The sequence below is a fragment of the Delphinapterus leucas genome, chromosome 2 (assembly GCF_059928025.1).
Source record: "Delphinapterus leucas isolate spDelLeu-1000000601 "Yukka" chromosome 2, BTC_Dleu_Yukka2, whole genome shotgun sequence".
Lineage (NCBI taxonomy): Eukaryota > Metazoa > Chordata > Mammalia > Artiodactyla > Monodontidae > Delphinapterus > Delphinapterus leucas.
Window position 1 is genome coordinate 5,451,274 of NC_143130.1, and position 17,615 is coordinate 5,468,888.

At 38.6% G+C, this 17,615-nt stretch overlaps 1 protein-coding gene across 1 annotated transcript in view; it reads left to right on the plus strand.

Moving 5' to 3' along the window:
• CUBN (cubilin) overlaps positions 1 to 17,615 on the plus strand; it is a 269,760-nt gene that overhangs the window by 211,552 nt on the left and 40,593 nt on the right. The window contains exons 57-59 of the mRNA XM_022580595.3: positions 7,990 to 8,190; positions 10,829 to 10,958; positions 14,507 to 14,724. Coding sequence (XP_022436303.2) covers positions 7,990 to 8,190; positions 10,829 to 10,958; positions 14,507 to 14,724 — 549 coding nt within the window. The remainder of the gene's footprint in view (positions 1 to 7,989; positions 8,191 to 10,828; positions 10,959 to 14,506; positions 14,725 to 17,615) is intronic.

Genomic DNA, 17,615 nt, shown 5'->3' on the forward strand with positions numbered 1-17,615 from the left:
CCAAAGTTGTGAAATAAAATAGAGATTTGACATATTCAAAATGGTCAAAAACAAATGGTCAAAAACAAAAACAAAATGGCAAAAATAGACAAAATATAAGGAGAAAGCATGAGGGAGAAACCATCAGTGTTTCCAAAGTACTTATTTTGGAATCAGATGTCATCAAATAAATACTCATTTTATTTTCCCCAATATTGAACAATCTAAAAGTATATATTTTTCTGTTTTCATTATTCATGTGGCCAAGTAGATGCCTCCAAGTTACTGGGAGGATTATAGGTCTTTTTTTTTTTTTTTTTTTTTTACTTTATAAATAAAGCAAGCACTTAACAGATGAGGTAACCTAAGACAAGCCAGTGCCTTCTGTGCCTTGATTTTGCTATCATTAAAATTGGGTAATGGGGCTTCCCTGGTGGCACAGGGGTTAAGCATCCGCCTGCCAATGCAGGCGACATGGGTTCAAGCCCTGGTCCGGGAAGATCCCGCATGCCGCGGAACAACTAAGCCCATGTGCCACAAATACTGAGCCTGCGCACCTAGAGCCCGTGCTCCGCAACGAGGGAAGCCACCGCAATGAGAAGTCCACGCACCGCAACGAAGAGTAGCCCCCGCTCGCCGCAACTAGAGAAAGCCCGCGCCCAGCAACAAAAACCCAATACAGCCAAAAATAAATAAATAAATAAAATAAATTTATTTTTAAAAATTGGGTAATAACATTGATTCCCCCAGGTGATGATAATGAGGGGTTTAGAATTCTTAACTAAAAATATCCTACATCTAGGCAAATTCTAAACTCAGTTTTTCTCAGATCCAGAGTATCTCTTGATAAGAACTGGATAGAGAGTAGTCCCTTGGCACAGAAAATGGGCGAGAACCAATGCAAATGCATTTTGTTTACTGTCCTCTAGAGATGGCCTCAAAGGCCCCAAGAGGAATAGGACTAGATTTCCAGAGCAGCCGGGTGGCAAGTCCTACATAATATTTGCCTGAATTCTCCTTCGTTAACTTAGAAGTCCTGCTTTACAGGGTACGCCTGATATAAAGCTAAAAGGAAAAAAGGAAGAAAATTTAGTTTTAGATTTTTTTTCCTTTTGCCCTTTTTTCCCACCAAGAAACATGATAACTGAGTTTTGGCAGTCTTAGTTCACATTTCCTCTCCATTTAATCTAAGTTGTTTGTTTTTTTTTTTTTTAAGTGGCATTATGCAGCTACTTACCATTTCTTTTCTTTACTTCCTCAATTGTTTCTCAAGAAATCAGAAGGTAGGCCCATTTTGCAATCCATTATTTTAGAAAGCACTGGGCAATGGTTCTTTTGAAATAGTTCTTATTGATATTTTATTCAAATTGGCCAAGCCCCAGAGGAGACGATTTAGTTGTGTGAGGTTCCTTGCTTGCCTGTGTTATAATACAAGACCTTGGCTTTCACACTCTGCGGAGCTTAGTTCTATACGAGCACCTGCTTCTCCCTCTCAGGGAATCATCCTCTACTGGGGAGTCCAGTCTCCAGGCTACTCAGAGCTGTCCCCCAATTCACATCCCTCTCCCTAGAACCCTTTGCTATTTTACTGAAAGGACTTTATCGTATCTGCAATATTAAAATATTTCAACCAAAAGGATTTCCCACTATTTCTAGTCCTCTGGCATCTTTGCCTCTCCATCTATGACTCTGAAGGAAAAGTGCAGTCGGAATCTAAATTCCACAAGTTTACATTATTTGCTGAATTGCTCATCCTTGGCTTCCCTTTCAATTCTCTCCAAGTTCTTGGAATCATGATGAAACCCAGAATCGAACATTGCTCTCTGTAATGAAGATATGTGAATAATGTGATAAAAATTATTTTTCACTATGTTGGATACAACCTTACCCATTTAAAATAATAAATGTGTCTTACAGTTTTTCAGAAGGATGGAAAATAGTCATAAAAACAAATCATGGAGGATTATTTTACACCTCTGAGATTTCAACAGTAAATATTCATCAAATCAGTTACTGAAGATAGGATTAAGAATGACTGTAGCCACTTGTCCCATGACGTCCGTGGAGAAAGTATCATTCAATTTCAGGGTACCGCTCTTCCTGACGAGTTCTCATGTGTCTGATTGAATGCTACCTCCCAGCCATAAACTCAGCTATGATACACATCTTGCTTCTTGAAGAACTTTTTCTAAACCTTGACTAAGTTCTTTTCTCTCCCTAGAAGACAATCATCCTAGTTGCATATAATTATATTCTACTTGAGAATTTTGTGTATATTTTGATTGCAATATAAGATATCACAATTGGTTCCCCTATGATTATGGAAAAGTGTTTACTATCATTATTTTCTTATGCCTGTGATTTTGTCACCAAGTGTCTTCTCACTGAAGAATCAGACTGATATCTTTGATCTAATGCAGTGAGGTGATGTGTACAGCTTGAGAAAAAGATGTATGTGTGTGAATTATTTGATGCCCGCTGACATATTTATATCTCATTTTCTTGTGTGTTACCTGTTTATGCTATCCTTGATATGTTCTTAGACTTTAGGTAACTTCACAAATTCTGATATTATGTAATGTTTGATTTCTTATGGATAACATTTGGAAGAGCATCCCACCTTAAAGAAATTACTGCTGGAAATGACACGAGAATGTTTTAATCATTAAGCAACTTGCCAAATATCACAACTTTCATGATACATTGAGTCAGGCTTTGAAAATGAGCAGATTGTCTTGAACGGTTTGCTTAGTTATCTGATAATATATTGCCGTCTACAAAAAAATTAAAATACCCTCTCAGCTTCCTCTGCTTCTCCTTATTGTTGATACAGACCTTTTATAAACAACTAGTGCATTTTGGCTATGTCTCAGTATAGATATACAACTGCTATTTCACGACTGATTTTTCTGCAATTAAATTAGTTCCTTTAATTTTTTTGAAACGTTAGCAAGTATATGACATACTTTACCTTACGTTTCACAGCCTTTCCATAATTTTCTAAGACAACCACCACTGTGATAGTCTATATCATCAAAGAGTTAAAAAACTAACTCTTTAGTACTTAAAGGATATCTGCATAGCAGGTCATTCGACCAAAGTAGAACTGAGATTTTAATCTAGCATCAGCAATATTTCCTTTCATTCTGTGATTTTGCTTTTACAACTTAATGTATTGTTGCTGGCTAAAGATATTTTTATAGCTAATTCATACTATTTTTTGATTCTCACATTCACCTCTTCTGAATGTTTTAAATTCCAATGGAGCTCTTGGAACAAGAAAAATTCTAAGGCTATAATTAAGGTACACAATTTGGCAGTATTCAAACTGTGAATCTGAGTTTAATGTATTTCTTTTTTGTCCTGTTTTTCCAACATCATATTGTTTCTTATTACATGGTAAGGTCATTAAAGTGAAGTCTTTAACATTTTTAACTTGTAGATTTATTCCCAATTAGAAGCATTTCTATTCCAGGATTTTCAAAATGAAGGAATCCTTTGGGCTTACTTTAATAAACATATCTTGAATTGATACCTCAAAATTTCTTCAGTTGTATAAAAACATAGCTAAAATGCCAAAAGTGTTCCTAAAATGACTTAAAATTTAAATTGCATAGATATTTTCTGATAAAAATATCAATTTTCTTTAAGATAATACAATTAAAAGAGGAGGGGGCTTTTAATGTACAAATATATTAAAAATGCACACATCAAGATTCTTTCAGTTAAAAGCAGTAGATTATCTTCAAGTTTGCTTAGATGTAGAGTTTATAGAAAGGATACTGGGTTATTTCATCTCGTCAAAGGAAGGTTTAAAAATAAGAAGGGGACTAATAGGCTTCCAGAACATGAATCCTTCAAAATGTACTGTCTTTCCCCCTCTCTTTCTGCACGACAGCTTCATTTCCTCCTGTTACAGCCTGGCTTCCTACCGCAGTCAGGAGACTGCTGCTGCTGATTTCCAAGTTGAACATGTTTGGCTCCCACTGTTGACTCCTTGCTCAGTTACAGCTTGAACACATCTGATTGGCCTAGATGGAGTCTGAGATCCTACCTTGGAGTAATCAGTCAGTCTATCAACAGTGTTCAGGACGGGGGGGTTCCTTAAAGAATAATTGCAACCATGGTTATGATTAGTATAATCCTTACTATATCAATTAGGAATTTTTATGGCACTATTAACAGGAAACTTAATTCAACCTGGTTTAAACGTAAAAGGGCAGTTTATTGGCTTTCCTTCTAGACAACCTCAAAATGGGTGGTCCCGCATATCCGCTCAATCTAGCATTTTCATTTTGTCATCAAACGTTTTACTTTTTCTGCTGTCACTCTGCTACTCCAGTGTGAGTCTCACCCTAAAGCTGGCTTCTGTCTTGGCTGTACGGTAGCTGCCCTCACAGTGGCGCTTGCATATCCCTCATGCACGTCTAGGAAGAGAGAGGATGTCTATCCAGTGGCATGCTGGAGTTGGCTTGTACCATCTTGCAAGAGTCAGTCATGCTCCTCTGGTCCAAATTCCGCATCTAATGACCTCGCGTTGGTAACTTGACATTGGCTACAGTGGGAGTATTTCTACCACAGAAATTAGAAAATGCTACAAATGAGGGTGTGCCTCTTTCCCTCGGAGAGCTGGTTGTTCTATTTACCAGCACACTACTGTCTATTCCAGATTCCAAACAGTTTACCTGAAATTTACTCTAAATGGATTGGCCTAGGTCACATGCCCACCCTTGAACCAAGATCTATGGCCAGGGGATTTGAAATTGTAAAGTAAATGTATACCATAGTTTCTTTAATTTATAAGAATGTTCTAACAGCAAACAGGCAGTCTGATTGTAAAGTCCATTATGTCACAGTATGTGCTTGTATAAGAGATCGTAACGTAGTTTCGGGCAGTTCCGATGGGGAATTTTAAGTAGGTAAAGTGCGTGTGTGTGTGTGTGTGTGTGTGTGTGTGTGTGTGTAGGTGTGTAGGTGTTAGGTACATGTTCAAGTTATCATCTAGATGAGATAAAAGTGTTTTCTTTTGTTTTTGTAAATGAGAACATGAAAAATATTCTATATCATTAGCCATCAGAACAATAAATTAAAGATCACAATGAGGTACCATTTCACACACAACAGAATGGCTAAAATGGAAAAGACTGACGATATCAAATGTTGGCAAGCATGCAGAGCAACTGGAAGTTTCATACATTCCTCATGAGAATAGGTACTGATATAACCACTTGGAAGAATCTGACTGGCAGTTTCTTATAGAATTAAATACATACCTTATTTATGACCCAGCAATTCTACTCCCAGGTATTTACCCAAGAGAAACAAAAATTTACGACCATTCTAGTATCTAGAATAGAAAAGAACTCTTAGAACTGAACATTAAGAAACATATATCCCAGTTTAAAAATGGCAAAGGAGGGAATTCCCTGGTGGTCCAGTGGTTAGGACTCCTCGCTTTCACTGCCGAGGGTCTGGATTCAGTCCCTTGTTGGGGAACTAAGATTGAGCAAGCCACACAGTGTGGCCTAACTAAATATTTTTAAAATGGCAAAGGATCTGAACAGATATTTCTTCCAAGATATACAAATGGCCAATAAGCACATGAAAAGATGCTCAACACCGTTACTCATAGAGACATGCAAATCAAAACCACAGTGTACTACCATTTCATACTCAATAGTGTGGCTAAGTTAGACAATAACAAGTGTTGGTGAGGATGTGGGAAATTAGAACTCTCATGCTGGTTCTAATTGCTGTTGTGGTGGCAGGATGGTGCAGCCTCTTTGGAAAACAGGCTGATAGGTCCTCAAAACATTAAACATAGGGTTACTCTATGAGTCTGCAATTCTACTCCTACTTATTTACCCAAGAGATTGAAAACACGTATCCACACAAAACCTTGTACATGAATATCTATAGCAGTGTTATTTATAATAGCCAAAAGGTACAAGCAAAACTAATGTCCATCAACTACAAAATGGATAAACAAAAATGTGGTCTCTCCATACAATGGAATACTATTGAGCTTGGAAGGAATGAAGTACTGACACATGCTACAACATGGATGACCCTCAAAAACATTATGTTAAGTAAAAGCAGCCAGTCACAAAGGGCTGAATATTATATATTTTATATATATATATATATATGTGACTCTGTTTATGTGAGATGTCCAGAGTAGACAAATCCACAAAGACTGAAAGTAGGTTAGTGGTTGCCTAGGATTGGGAGTAACAGTAAAGCGGGAGGATGGGGCGTGACTGTGAATGGGCACAAGGTTTCTCTACGTGGGGATGAAAATGTAGAAACGGGGGAAATGTCAGATACCTAAAGTTCTGTGGAACTGTGAATTGGTAACACTTTTCCAAAGGACTGTTTGATAAATCTGAAAAAAGAATTTTACCTTAGTACCAGTAACTCAACTTCTAAAAATTTATTCTGATGAAATAATGAGAAACTTCTGCAAATATTTATATATAAAAATGTTTGTTTCAACAGTATTTTTATCACAAAAGCTAGGAAAGATAGAATTATTAAGCTGTAGGGGATGAATTGAACATAGTATGGCACATCTATATATTAGAATTTGATAGATGCATTAAATTCAGTGTTTTAAAAGATATTTAATCATTAAATGCATGATGTTATGTTATTTCATGTTAATAAAAATTAGGTTACAAAAGATCATATGCAGGATGATTCCAATCAATGTTTTTGTTTCGTTTTGTTTTGGCTGTGTTGGGTCTTCATTGCTGCGTGCAGGCTTTCTCTAGTTGTGGCGAGCGGGGGCTACTCTTTGTTGCGGTGCGCGGGCTTCTCATTGCGGTCGCTTTTCTTGTTGCAGAGCACAGGCCCTAGAGCACGCAGGTTTCAGTAGTTGTGGCTTGGGGGCTCTAGAACGCAGGCTCAGTAGTTGTGGCACATGGGCGTAGTTGCCTGGCTCATGTGGGATCTTCCCAGACCAAGGATCGAACCTGTGTCTCCTGCATTGGCAGGCAGATTCTTAACCACTGTGCCACCAGAGAAGTCTCCAATTAATTTTTTAACTATATAGTTCACCCATAAAAATGACTGGATACATTGTAGTAATAAAAGTCTCCTTAACTATATTTAAAATAGATAACCAACAAAGACCTACTGTATAGCACAGGAAACTCTGCTCAGTATTCTGTAATAACCTATATGGGAAAAGAATCTGAAAAAGAATAGATATATGAATCACTTTGCTGTACACCTGAAACTAACACAATATTGTAAATCAAAAAAAAACACAACAAAATATGCAAATAGAAAACATCCCATCACCAAAAAAAAAAAAAGTTTTTTAAATTTTTTGTTTTTCTGTTTTGTATTTCTCTTTAGAATGGGTTGGAGTATATATCTGTTTTATAATTAGAAAACAAAACAATGATATATATTTTACAGTCACTAAACTCTTAAGCTAATATTGTTTGTGTGAACATTTGTGACATTTGTTTAATTAACATTGAGATTTTAATGACGTCTCCGTGGTAGGAGTCCTTTATCTGTGTATAAGCGTCACTGTTAAATGCAAGGTTTCTCACTAGCAGCACGTTGGCGTTTTGGGCTGGGTCATTCTTGTTGTGGTGGAGGGCAGGGGGCCTGGGGCAGCCCTGAGCATTATAGCACGTTTAGCAGCATCCCTGGCCTCTGCCCACTCCGTGTCAGTGGCACACCCCAGCATGACAGCAAAACAATGTCTTCAGGTACTGCCAAATGTCCCTGGGAGGCAAAATTGTCCCCAGTTTATAATCACTGAATTAAAGGAGTCATTTTATAGGGAAGAAAATTCTGGATTGTTTCAAAGTAGGATTCAACTGTTGTGAAGTTCTCCCTGTTTCCTCACCCCTGTGCTTGTTTTGTAACTAGGGTGAGGGTCGTTCATCAGGAAACCAAATTGCGTGAATCGTCCTCACATTTTCGTGTAATCATTTATGTTGCTTCTGACTATTACTTATGTTGCTTCTGGTTGTTCCGTGCCCTGTTCAGCTCGCTCCACTGTAACGGGAAGCTGTGCCAACGACGGCGTGCACATAGTCAGGGGTTACAGCTTATCTTCCACGCCTTTGGCGACGCTGTGTGGGGATGAGAGCCTGTCCCCTGTCACCACCTCTGGTCCCATGCTGCTTAACTTCTACTCAAATGCACACACCACGGACTTGGGATTCAAGTTTTCCTATAGGATAACCCGTGAGTAGCCATAATGATGTAGTTTGGAATTTTCTTTTTCCCTCGAGCGATTTCCATAAGGAGATTTAATTGTATTCGCACATCACCAAGTTGAAGACTCAGAGACCTTAAGGGAGAAAATTATTAATTAGGTGCATGGTCTTAAAAAAAAAAAAAAAAAGGGAGGCCCTTTTTCATGAACTTTGGCAGAACTACTCTTTGAAAATCAAATGGAAGATTGAGATTTATTTTTTTATTTTTATTTTTTATTTTTTGTGGTACGCGGGCCTCTCACTGTGTGGCCTCTTCCGTTGCGGAGCACAGGCTCTGGATGCGCAGGCTCAGCGGCCATGGCTCACGGGCCCAGCCGCTCCGCGGCATGTGGGATCTTCCTGTACCGAGGCACGAACCTGTGTCCCCTGCATCGGCAGGCGGACTCTCAACCACTGCGCCACCAGGGAAGCCCTGAGATTTATTTTTGATAATTTAAGTTAGAACGAACTGCTACCTTCAGTTGTTCGTACATTGCGTAAAGTAACTTTTTGGCCTGGACTGTCCAGGTGCCTATTTCATTTTCCCAAGTCACTCTGTTGAAAACCAATCCTTTATACATTTAGAAAAAATGTAAGAGAATATCTTTATGATGTTCTGGTAGGAAAGAATTTTTTAGCAATATGCAAAAAGCACAAGTCGTAAAAGAAAAGATGGATGTATTCAACTACATGATAATTTGCAGCTTCTCTGTATCAAAATCAGGGTAAGACAAGCCACCGAATGGACAAAGACCTTTGTAGCTACCAACATCTTTTCATTTTTTGTAGACAGTTTGATCCATGTTTGTTTGAAAATCATAAGATTCTGTTTCCCTATTTTGAATGGTCTTTTCCTCTCCTGCAATAAACTTGGCTGGTTTGCTGACAGCATTTTTTTCACATCATCCCAACTTCAGTAACACGGGCAAAAAAAAGATCTTGCAAAATGTTTGTTTGATCTTTACTTGACATAACCCATTGCTAAAGGTAGAAAGTCAAATTGTTTTCTTTCAAATAAATTATTGTTCCCATCCCCAGAAGAGCCTGAAAATGTTTATTGACTCATGAAACAGGCCTTCGTGGTTTGTGCACGTTAACTGCCACCGACGCCTGGCCCCGTTTGTAACGCATGATTCTGTGTGGCCCAGGGATTCTGTTAGCACAAACAGAACATTCCTTCCCCCAGTTGTCTGTTGGATAAAGAGAAGGGGTGACTTGTTTTATTCTTTTGGTACAACTAGTGTTATGGAGAGTTTCCTCCCCACTTTATATTATTTTACTCTTTAATCCCTCATTTTCCTAAAACACTGCATACAAGGGTCCACATTATTTACTATGAGAGTCTCTTTTAAAGAGGGTTGATATCGAAGTTTCAACTCCTGACAATGTACAAATTTGGGAGTTATTTTAGGCATTGACAAGCTTTCAGAGACCACATTATTGTGAACAAGATGTAATAGAATAATGGCTACTCAAATCTAACATTTAATTCACTGCAGATGTACCCAGGGGCCTGAGCACAGGAATGATTATGGGCATAGAGAGAATAGCTTTCCCTGCAATGTGGGCTCAATTGAGACAAAATAAACAAACAGACAAATAAAAAATTACCTTAATAACCTTAAATGGCAGCCACTATTTGGTTATCATTTCTAAGATATGTAAATGGAATATATCCATTGATAGTATATAAACCATAAAAGTATCATCAAAATATACTCACGTTACTATAATTTTAGAATCATAAAGTCAAATAAATATCAACCTTTCTCACTGCCGTGAGAATAGGGCACTTTCCATCATTGCACGGCACAAAGTAATCCTCCTTATATGCAAAGCCAAGCGAAAAAATAAAAATTCTGTATTTTGTATAATGGGATTGCGTTCTGTTTTTACGGCTGTTGTTTTATTGACTAGTCGTAGTAACTAAGGGCTGTGGGCTGTTGATTGCTGGACTCGGGGTGGGCCTACCTTCCTCATGCTTGTTGAGGATTGGTAATAAAACTTGGTCAAGTATGGTCCTTACCAGTCTCACGACCAAATAGAAATACGCGAGACTCAGAGCTATGCATTTGAGCCCACAGAGGGAACTAAACTCCATTATTTCAAAAGTGATTTCTAAAATTTCACCTTACAGTAGTCTATCATGGACACAGGAGACTCCAATCCATATTATTTAAGATTTTTAGATCCCAGCCCTTCCTGGGTTCATAAGCCCACAATGTGCCTTGGATTCTGCACACCTTTTCTAAACTTCCAGCAATCACTGTTATCCCTCTGAATCTGTCACTGCTTTATAGAGAAAGGACAATTATATTCCAACATGTGGAACGTTTTTTTCTCATCATTTTCACTGTGGCCATTATTTTGGCTCAGACTTATTCCATTCCAAGAGGTGCCTTGAAACATTCTTCCCTGCTTCTACCCCTTACTGTCTTTTCCCTCTACCTCGGTGGGAAAATCTGAAGTATTTGTAAGCACAGTAAAGAGAGGTTTACATTGCTTTAAGGCAAAGAATTATCATCTCTCTTGGGGAAAAAGGTACCGTAGTAAAGAATGTCTGGAAATGGCTTTCCTCTGCCATGCGTCATAACCATTCTCTGTGTGTTCCCCGCCTTCTGTCGCAGCCTGTGGTGGCGTGTTCAACCTCTCCACCGGGGTCATCAAGAGCCCGTTCTATTCCTACTCTGCGTACCCTAACAACATGCACTGTTTGTACACCGTCACCGTCAGGGACCACAGAGTAATCCAGCTCAAGTACGTAAGACCCATTTACCTTCTTAAGAAAATCCTCCCGGCTCTGTTTACAGAGAAGATGTTCATTTAATGATGCAGAGCACTGATTCTCATCAGAGGCACATACAGGAATCCGGAGGAAGGGGAAGTAAGCGTGTGGTGTGATCCTGTTCGTCTGGGGAATGGGCCCCCTACCCTGCACGCAAGCCAGTGGTCATTCAGGGGAAAGACAGGCACTCACTCCACCGGTTCAAACAATTGTTGTAGTTTTCCGACAGTCTTAGAGTAGCTTCATATACTGGGGTGTAAAGTTATAAGCCTATCTTTAAATCAAAGGGCATGGGGAGGGCAAGAGAAAGCAGTTTCCATTTGGGGGGCACGTATTATACACAAAGAACTTTAATGAACACTTCCACCATTCTCTTATTTAGTTCTTGAAACAGTCAGATGAGGTATGTATTATTAATCTCACTCTACTGATGAGAAAACTGAGGCTCAGAAGTGTCACATAACTTTCCCAAAGTGATATTGTATTAAATGAAGAGTCAAAATCAGAATCCGGCTCAGACTGATCTCCTCCCCAAACCAGGTCCTTCGTACTTCCCTGTGCTCTCTCTCAAAGGGTGAATTTTCTAAGTACTTAAGAAATTCCTTTTTATTCCCATATCAGAACACCTCTAAACTGGTGCTATATGAGATATCTTATATCATCAGGAAAATTCTCCCCAATCCTGCATACTTCCAATAAGACTGATGAAGGGAAAGCAACCTCCAGTTCTCTGAGTGACAGAGTTCACTATTGCTGTCATCTGAGATGATGTATTTCTAACTCCTGTGTTTCAGTGATATACAGCATATGGTGGAAAGCTCTGAAACTCAGCATATGGTGTAGTTTATGGCAATATAGAATTTTTTATAGAAGCTTAATGGGCTAGGACCCCTTCTACCTCCCTTCCTCCTATATGTCAGTGATCACATTCTCTCCCCCCAATCATAAACTCTCCATAATTTACCTCCAGGGACCTCATATATAAAATGGGTCCTTGGACTGTAAGGCACATCTCATCAAGCCTGGTTTGCTTCCTGTATCAGACAGTGAGTGGTCTACAGGATGGACCCTGGAGAACACTGCAGGTCCCACCTGAGACTGTTTGTAAAGAAGCTGTGCCCCAAAGCCAAAAAGTCCTTTAAGGCCCAGGAACAAAAGAATACACAAAAAATGCCCAATGGCCAGGAGCAGGAGACCTGTGAAAGGATCACCTGCTCCGAATGGAAACGTAAGGAACGGTTCTTGTCATTTGCTGTCGTGGCACAATACTTGGTTCTTACATGTGTAGGATTAGAGCATATGCTATGATATGTGTATATTTTTTGCCCTTGCCTGGGCCCTGGGGCTCACCATAGTCAAAGTTCACATCAGCTTGCTTGGAAAATTATTACGTTCTTTCTAAGAACCTACATTCTGTGAAACAGATACTATTCTAGGTACTGAAGAAGTTGTAGACATTAGTAACACATAAATCCTTCTAGGCTCTCAAAATAGGCCGGCCTCATGACGTTTTCTGTTAATGGGCTTTTGCAAATATTTTCTGTGCTGTCATGGGAAAATGATGCAAAGCCAAAACAGCTTTGAGTCCTCTTGGAAACTCAGATTTTTATCTTCATGGATTCACATTGTGGAAAATAAATGTATTGTCTATAGAAAATAAAAATGAAAGTAGTGTTTTTGGAAATTATCTAGCTATTGTTTTGCCTTCTTTTATTATAGGAACATCAAATGTTACATGTGGTTAAATAAAATTAAGAAATTTTTCATCTTGATCTTTATCATCAGTTTGAAAACATTCAGCCAATCAAAACCTGTTTCAAAATATTGTATCATTTTTTTCTTAAGCCTCTTAAAGGAAATATTTTAATCACGAGATATTTTCAAATTATTCCATATTATATGTTATATATTACAGAGGCTAGCAAAAATACCAAAACCCAGAAAACAAAAACACCTGAGAAAGAAGAACCTAGAAAAATGATGACAGGACATCAAATAATTTAAACAGGTTTTTAAAAAATAAGCTATAATAAACCCACCATAAAAATCCTTAAGAAAATCCATATAGGAAGCCTTGCTTGTTTGGGAACTCTGGGAATAGTTACTTGAAATGACAAAGCATAAGACCTGGATTGAAATATGGTGTTAAGGAACTATATTCAATATCTTGCAATAAACCATAATGAAAAGGAATATATATGTGTAATTGGATCACTTTTCTGTACACCAGAAACTAACACAACATTGTAAATCAACTATACTTCAATTTAAAAAAAGGAAAGAAAAGAAAAGAAATACTATGTTAGACAATGAAAGAAAAGTCAGGGATGTATCTGTCAGGATAGGTTATAAGTGGTGACAAACAACCCCAAGGCACAGTAGCTTAACTCAACAAGTTTATTTCTCACTCATATGAGTGTGTCCAACGTGGCCTGGCAAGGAGTCTCCTCTCATCATGGTCACTTAGCTGCCCAGGTTGATGGAAACTCATTTCTACATTTGCTCCCATGATCATCACTGCAGTAGAAGGCAGTGTGGCAAACTGAGTAGTAGTTCTTAAAACGTCTTCCAAAAGTAATACGCATGACTCCTGCTTACATTGCTGTGGCCAGAGCATGTCTCAGGGCCACATCAGACCTCAAAGTGTGCACAGAAAGACAATCCTAACAAATGTCAGGAAGGCTGAGCGCTGGGATGAGTGATGACATGCCCGTGACGACCACAGTGATCTGAAATGTGAATTTCTGGTTATAGCAGTTAAATAAGACTCAAGAGAATTTAGTTCATTCTTTCCTACCATTGGTTTTTTAATATTTGTTATTTCTTTTATGAGGAATAACTATTTCTTATTCCTAGTTTTCAAAATCATAATAATAACGATCATTTGTTGGGTCTGTCCATTTTTTTTGAGCATCTACTGTATGCCAGTTACCATAATTTGGATTTTACACATTGTTTCACTTAACCTTAGAATAAACTCCATTTAAAAAGAGGGAAACAGACTGTGAGAATGAGAATAAAGCTCTGATTCTAAAACCAGCATTTCTTCCACTCTATTATATCAGCATTCTTCCCATTAATAAAAATTAGATTGATAGCACCACTTGATCTCACAAAAATAACAAGGGAACAGAGTAAACACCCTATTTTTAATGAGACTGAAAAACTAAAGTGTTGCTGAAATGATAAATAAATATCAGTTCAACTTATCAAAACTTTTATGTCAAGTAGATTTAATATATCCTTGACTGTAAACCCCTGGAAATCCAGGACTATATCTTACTCATCTTTATATCCCCAGAGCTTATGACACTCCTTGACATATTCTAGTCTCTCAAAAACTTTCCTCTAAACTTTTGAACTGATCAGTAAAATAGTATACTGTTTCTACTTTTCCTATCAAGTGAAACTTGGATGCTGTTGGCGTTTGTCTTGTCTTTTTTTTTTAATAAGAACTAAATCTATAATTTAATGGAAATCCGAATGGAGAACATTATTATTAACAAGGTTCATTTCACAGGTTCAATGATTTTGATGTGGTTTCCTCCACCTTCTGCTCTCAAGACTACCTGGCAGTTTACGATGGTTCTAACATCAGTGATCCCCTTCTTGGCAAATTCTGTGGTTCCAAGCTTCCACCAGGTGTTAAGAGCAGCAGTAGTAGTATGTTCCTGGTGTTCAAGACAGATTCGTTTCAAACAGCAAGAGGTTGGAGGATATCTTTCTGGCAGACACTGGGTAAGAATTTTGCGTGTGTAAATCTATTTTTCATGACTGTTAGTTTTCTGCTTTGTTTAATTTTTTTCACCTGTCTAAAGTTGCTCTTCATTTAAGTTTAGAGGAATATGTCACATAAAATTTTGGTTTTAAAAATTACATATGGTGTATTTTGAGTAAAAACAAAAAATCACTCAACATATGTGTCTCTCTAGTATTTAAAGACAAAGCCTGTCTACACCACCATCTCAAATGAGACCTGAGTCTCATTTTATCACCCATGGAAATGGTGGAAGTTAAGCCTATAGGTAGCAAAGTCCAGATCAAGAAAGAAGGCCCTGTAGCCTCCGTTGACTTTATCCTTAAAATGGTGAAGAGCCTGGGAGACTTTTAAGTAAAGAGTGCACAGCCCGACTGGACTTCTGGAAAGATCATAGTGGTAGCAGGGTGGAGGAAGGTGGAAGGAAGAAGCTTATCACAGAATTCCAGATGAGAAAGGTTGAAGGCTCAAACTAACAGAGTGGGAATAAAAATAGAAGAAGGTGGAAATCTCAGAGATATTCAGAAGGTAGAATACCTTGGAAGTACAGTGTTGGGAACTTGATGCTTATTACATGAGGACAGGAGTTGAGGATGACTTCTTTGGGTGACTTGTTGGATACTGGTGCCTTAGGAGGCTGAGATTCAGGGAAGAAATATTGTATTTGGTTTGGGTCATCTTGGGTTGGAGGGCCTATGAGATATCTAAATGGAGAAAGAGAGGAGGAAACTGAAGCTTGAGAAGCAACTTGGGCAGAGGAGGTGATCTGGGAGTCATCTAGAGGTAAAAGGAAAAGCTGGGTGAGAGGATCAATCAAAAATAGCACCCCCGTTTATTCCCACTGCTTCTGTGAAATAATTATCTATATAGAATTAACTTGGAACTTTGAATCCTTTAAAACAGCGGTCCCCAACCTTTCTGGCACCAGGGACCGGTTTCTTGGAAGACGATTTTTCCACAGACGGGGGTGGGGGGATGGGTCAGGTGGTAATGCGAGCGATGGGGGAGCAACAGATGAAGCTTCGCCCCCCTCACCCGCCGCTCACCTCCTGCCGTGTGGTCCGGTTCCTAACAGGCCATGGACCGGTACCAGTCCACGGCCTGGGGGTTGGGGAGCCCTGCCGTATGAGTTAGCTGGTCTGTTCTCTGTTTATCCGTACTCGTAGCATCAGTGGCACAGTCTAAGATAATTTATATTTGACTCTGGGAAGTGTTTCGAGTCTTCCATTTGAATATAGAAGCGAATAGTGTTCTGAAAACAAACCGCTCACAAAACGAATCGCTTACTGTGAAGGCTCAGAGAAACCTGGGAGGTTTTCTACGATAAGAATCCCGACTCACTGTTCAAACCCTTTCTCCCTCTTTACCCCATGCTGTGGCTAACCTTCAGCCCTCTGATAGAAAGCAGAGCTCACCTTCACCTTCTTTGCATTTGGTGTGTGATTCTTTTCATGCATTTCTTGAGGGGAACAATTAGACATTTGTGTTTTGACGGCTTCCCAATAAAACGCAGACATGGTGCAAATTGTATCAGAAAATCACTTTGCCACCTAGCCTACTTAGCTGTATCAACAGTGACTTGAAAGCAAGTCTCATGGGCAGACAGAGAGCATTGCCTTAATGGAATTGCCCAAGTGAAGTGGCATATAAAACACAGAGGGCTATTTTGAAAGAAAAATTAATTTTCCTTTGGAGACTTTTTGCACAAGAGAACTTGTTTATTCGTGCCTTTAGCACAGACTTTAGAATCAAATGACACATAATTGCATAGCTCTTGCTACCTGCTTTCAAGTTGTTTTTCTTTTTCCTAATGTATTCTCACATGATCATTGAAATCATCCTAAAGTACTCCACACGGCTGTCACCTACGTGAAAGCTTCCACATTAGCCAGCGTTCCCTAACCTCATTAATTATTACATTTTTCTGAGCTACAAAAAGACATTCTCCGACTTAAGGTGATTTTACTGAAGTAGCACAGAAGGAATAATCTTACACCGTCAAGGGCCCCGCTCATCCATAAGCATTGGCCACTTTCAGTGAATAACTATTTTCCTCTGGTCACATGCAGAGAGCAGAAATAGGGTCTCATTCCTTGCCTCCCAGTGTGCTACCCCTGCATGCCTCTCACCTCTTCTTCATGTATAAATGCTATTGGCCACTTGGGAATATTTAAGAAGTAATTTTAAGTGATCGTTAGTGGTATTTTTTTTTCCTGAACAACCGATTATTATAATTTTGTACTGTTTTGGTCTTACAAACCTTTCAAGACCACTCATATAAATTCACTGATCATTCTGCATAGCTTTTCAATTTGGTTTGTTTTTTGTTGTTTATGGTGAGGAAAAGGGGAAGAAACAATAAAGAGTACATTGAATTCTAGTGTTTATAGAATCTTTTTCTTACAGATCTATACAAAGCACTTAAACTTGGCTAATAAGATGCACTTTTCCCCGCAGTCTTGTCCATTTCAAACTGCCCTGGGCATCCTGTAAAGAGAGAAGAAACAACTTTATGGGTGGGACAGTGAATTTTAGTTTCCAAAACTGTCACTTTAGCCTGGAAGACAGTATCTTCCCTGAATAAATAATTGATGTGAAGAGGAGACCATTTTAGTCTGTGACATCTGTTTAGCTTATCTTGACCTAAACACTGGAGTTTTACAGATTCGCTATTTTGATTCCACACTTGACAATACTTTATGCACATCTGCTTTAATTTTTCTGAAGTCAGTGAAGAGCCGGCTCATACAATAATATGATTATTAGATAACTTCTCCTTGGGCATTTGTTATATTTGTATTGCTAATGGCTCAGAACAAATTTGGGGGAAATATCCCCCCTAGTTTGTCGCTAATGAATTATGTGGTGAAAT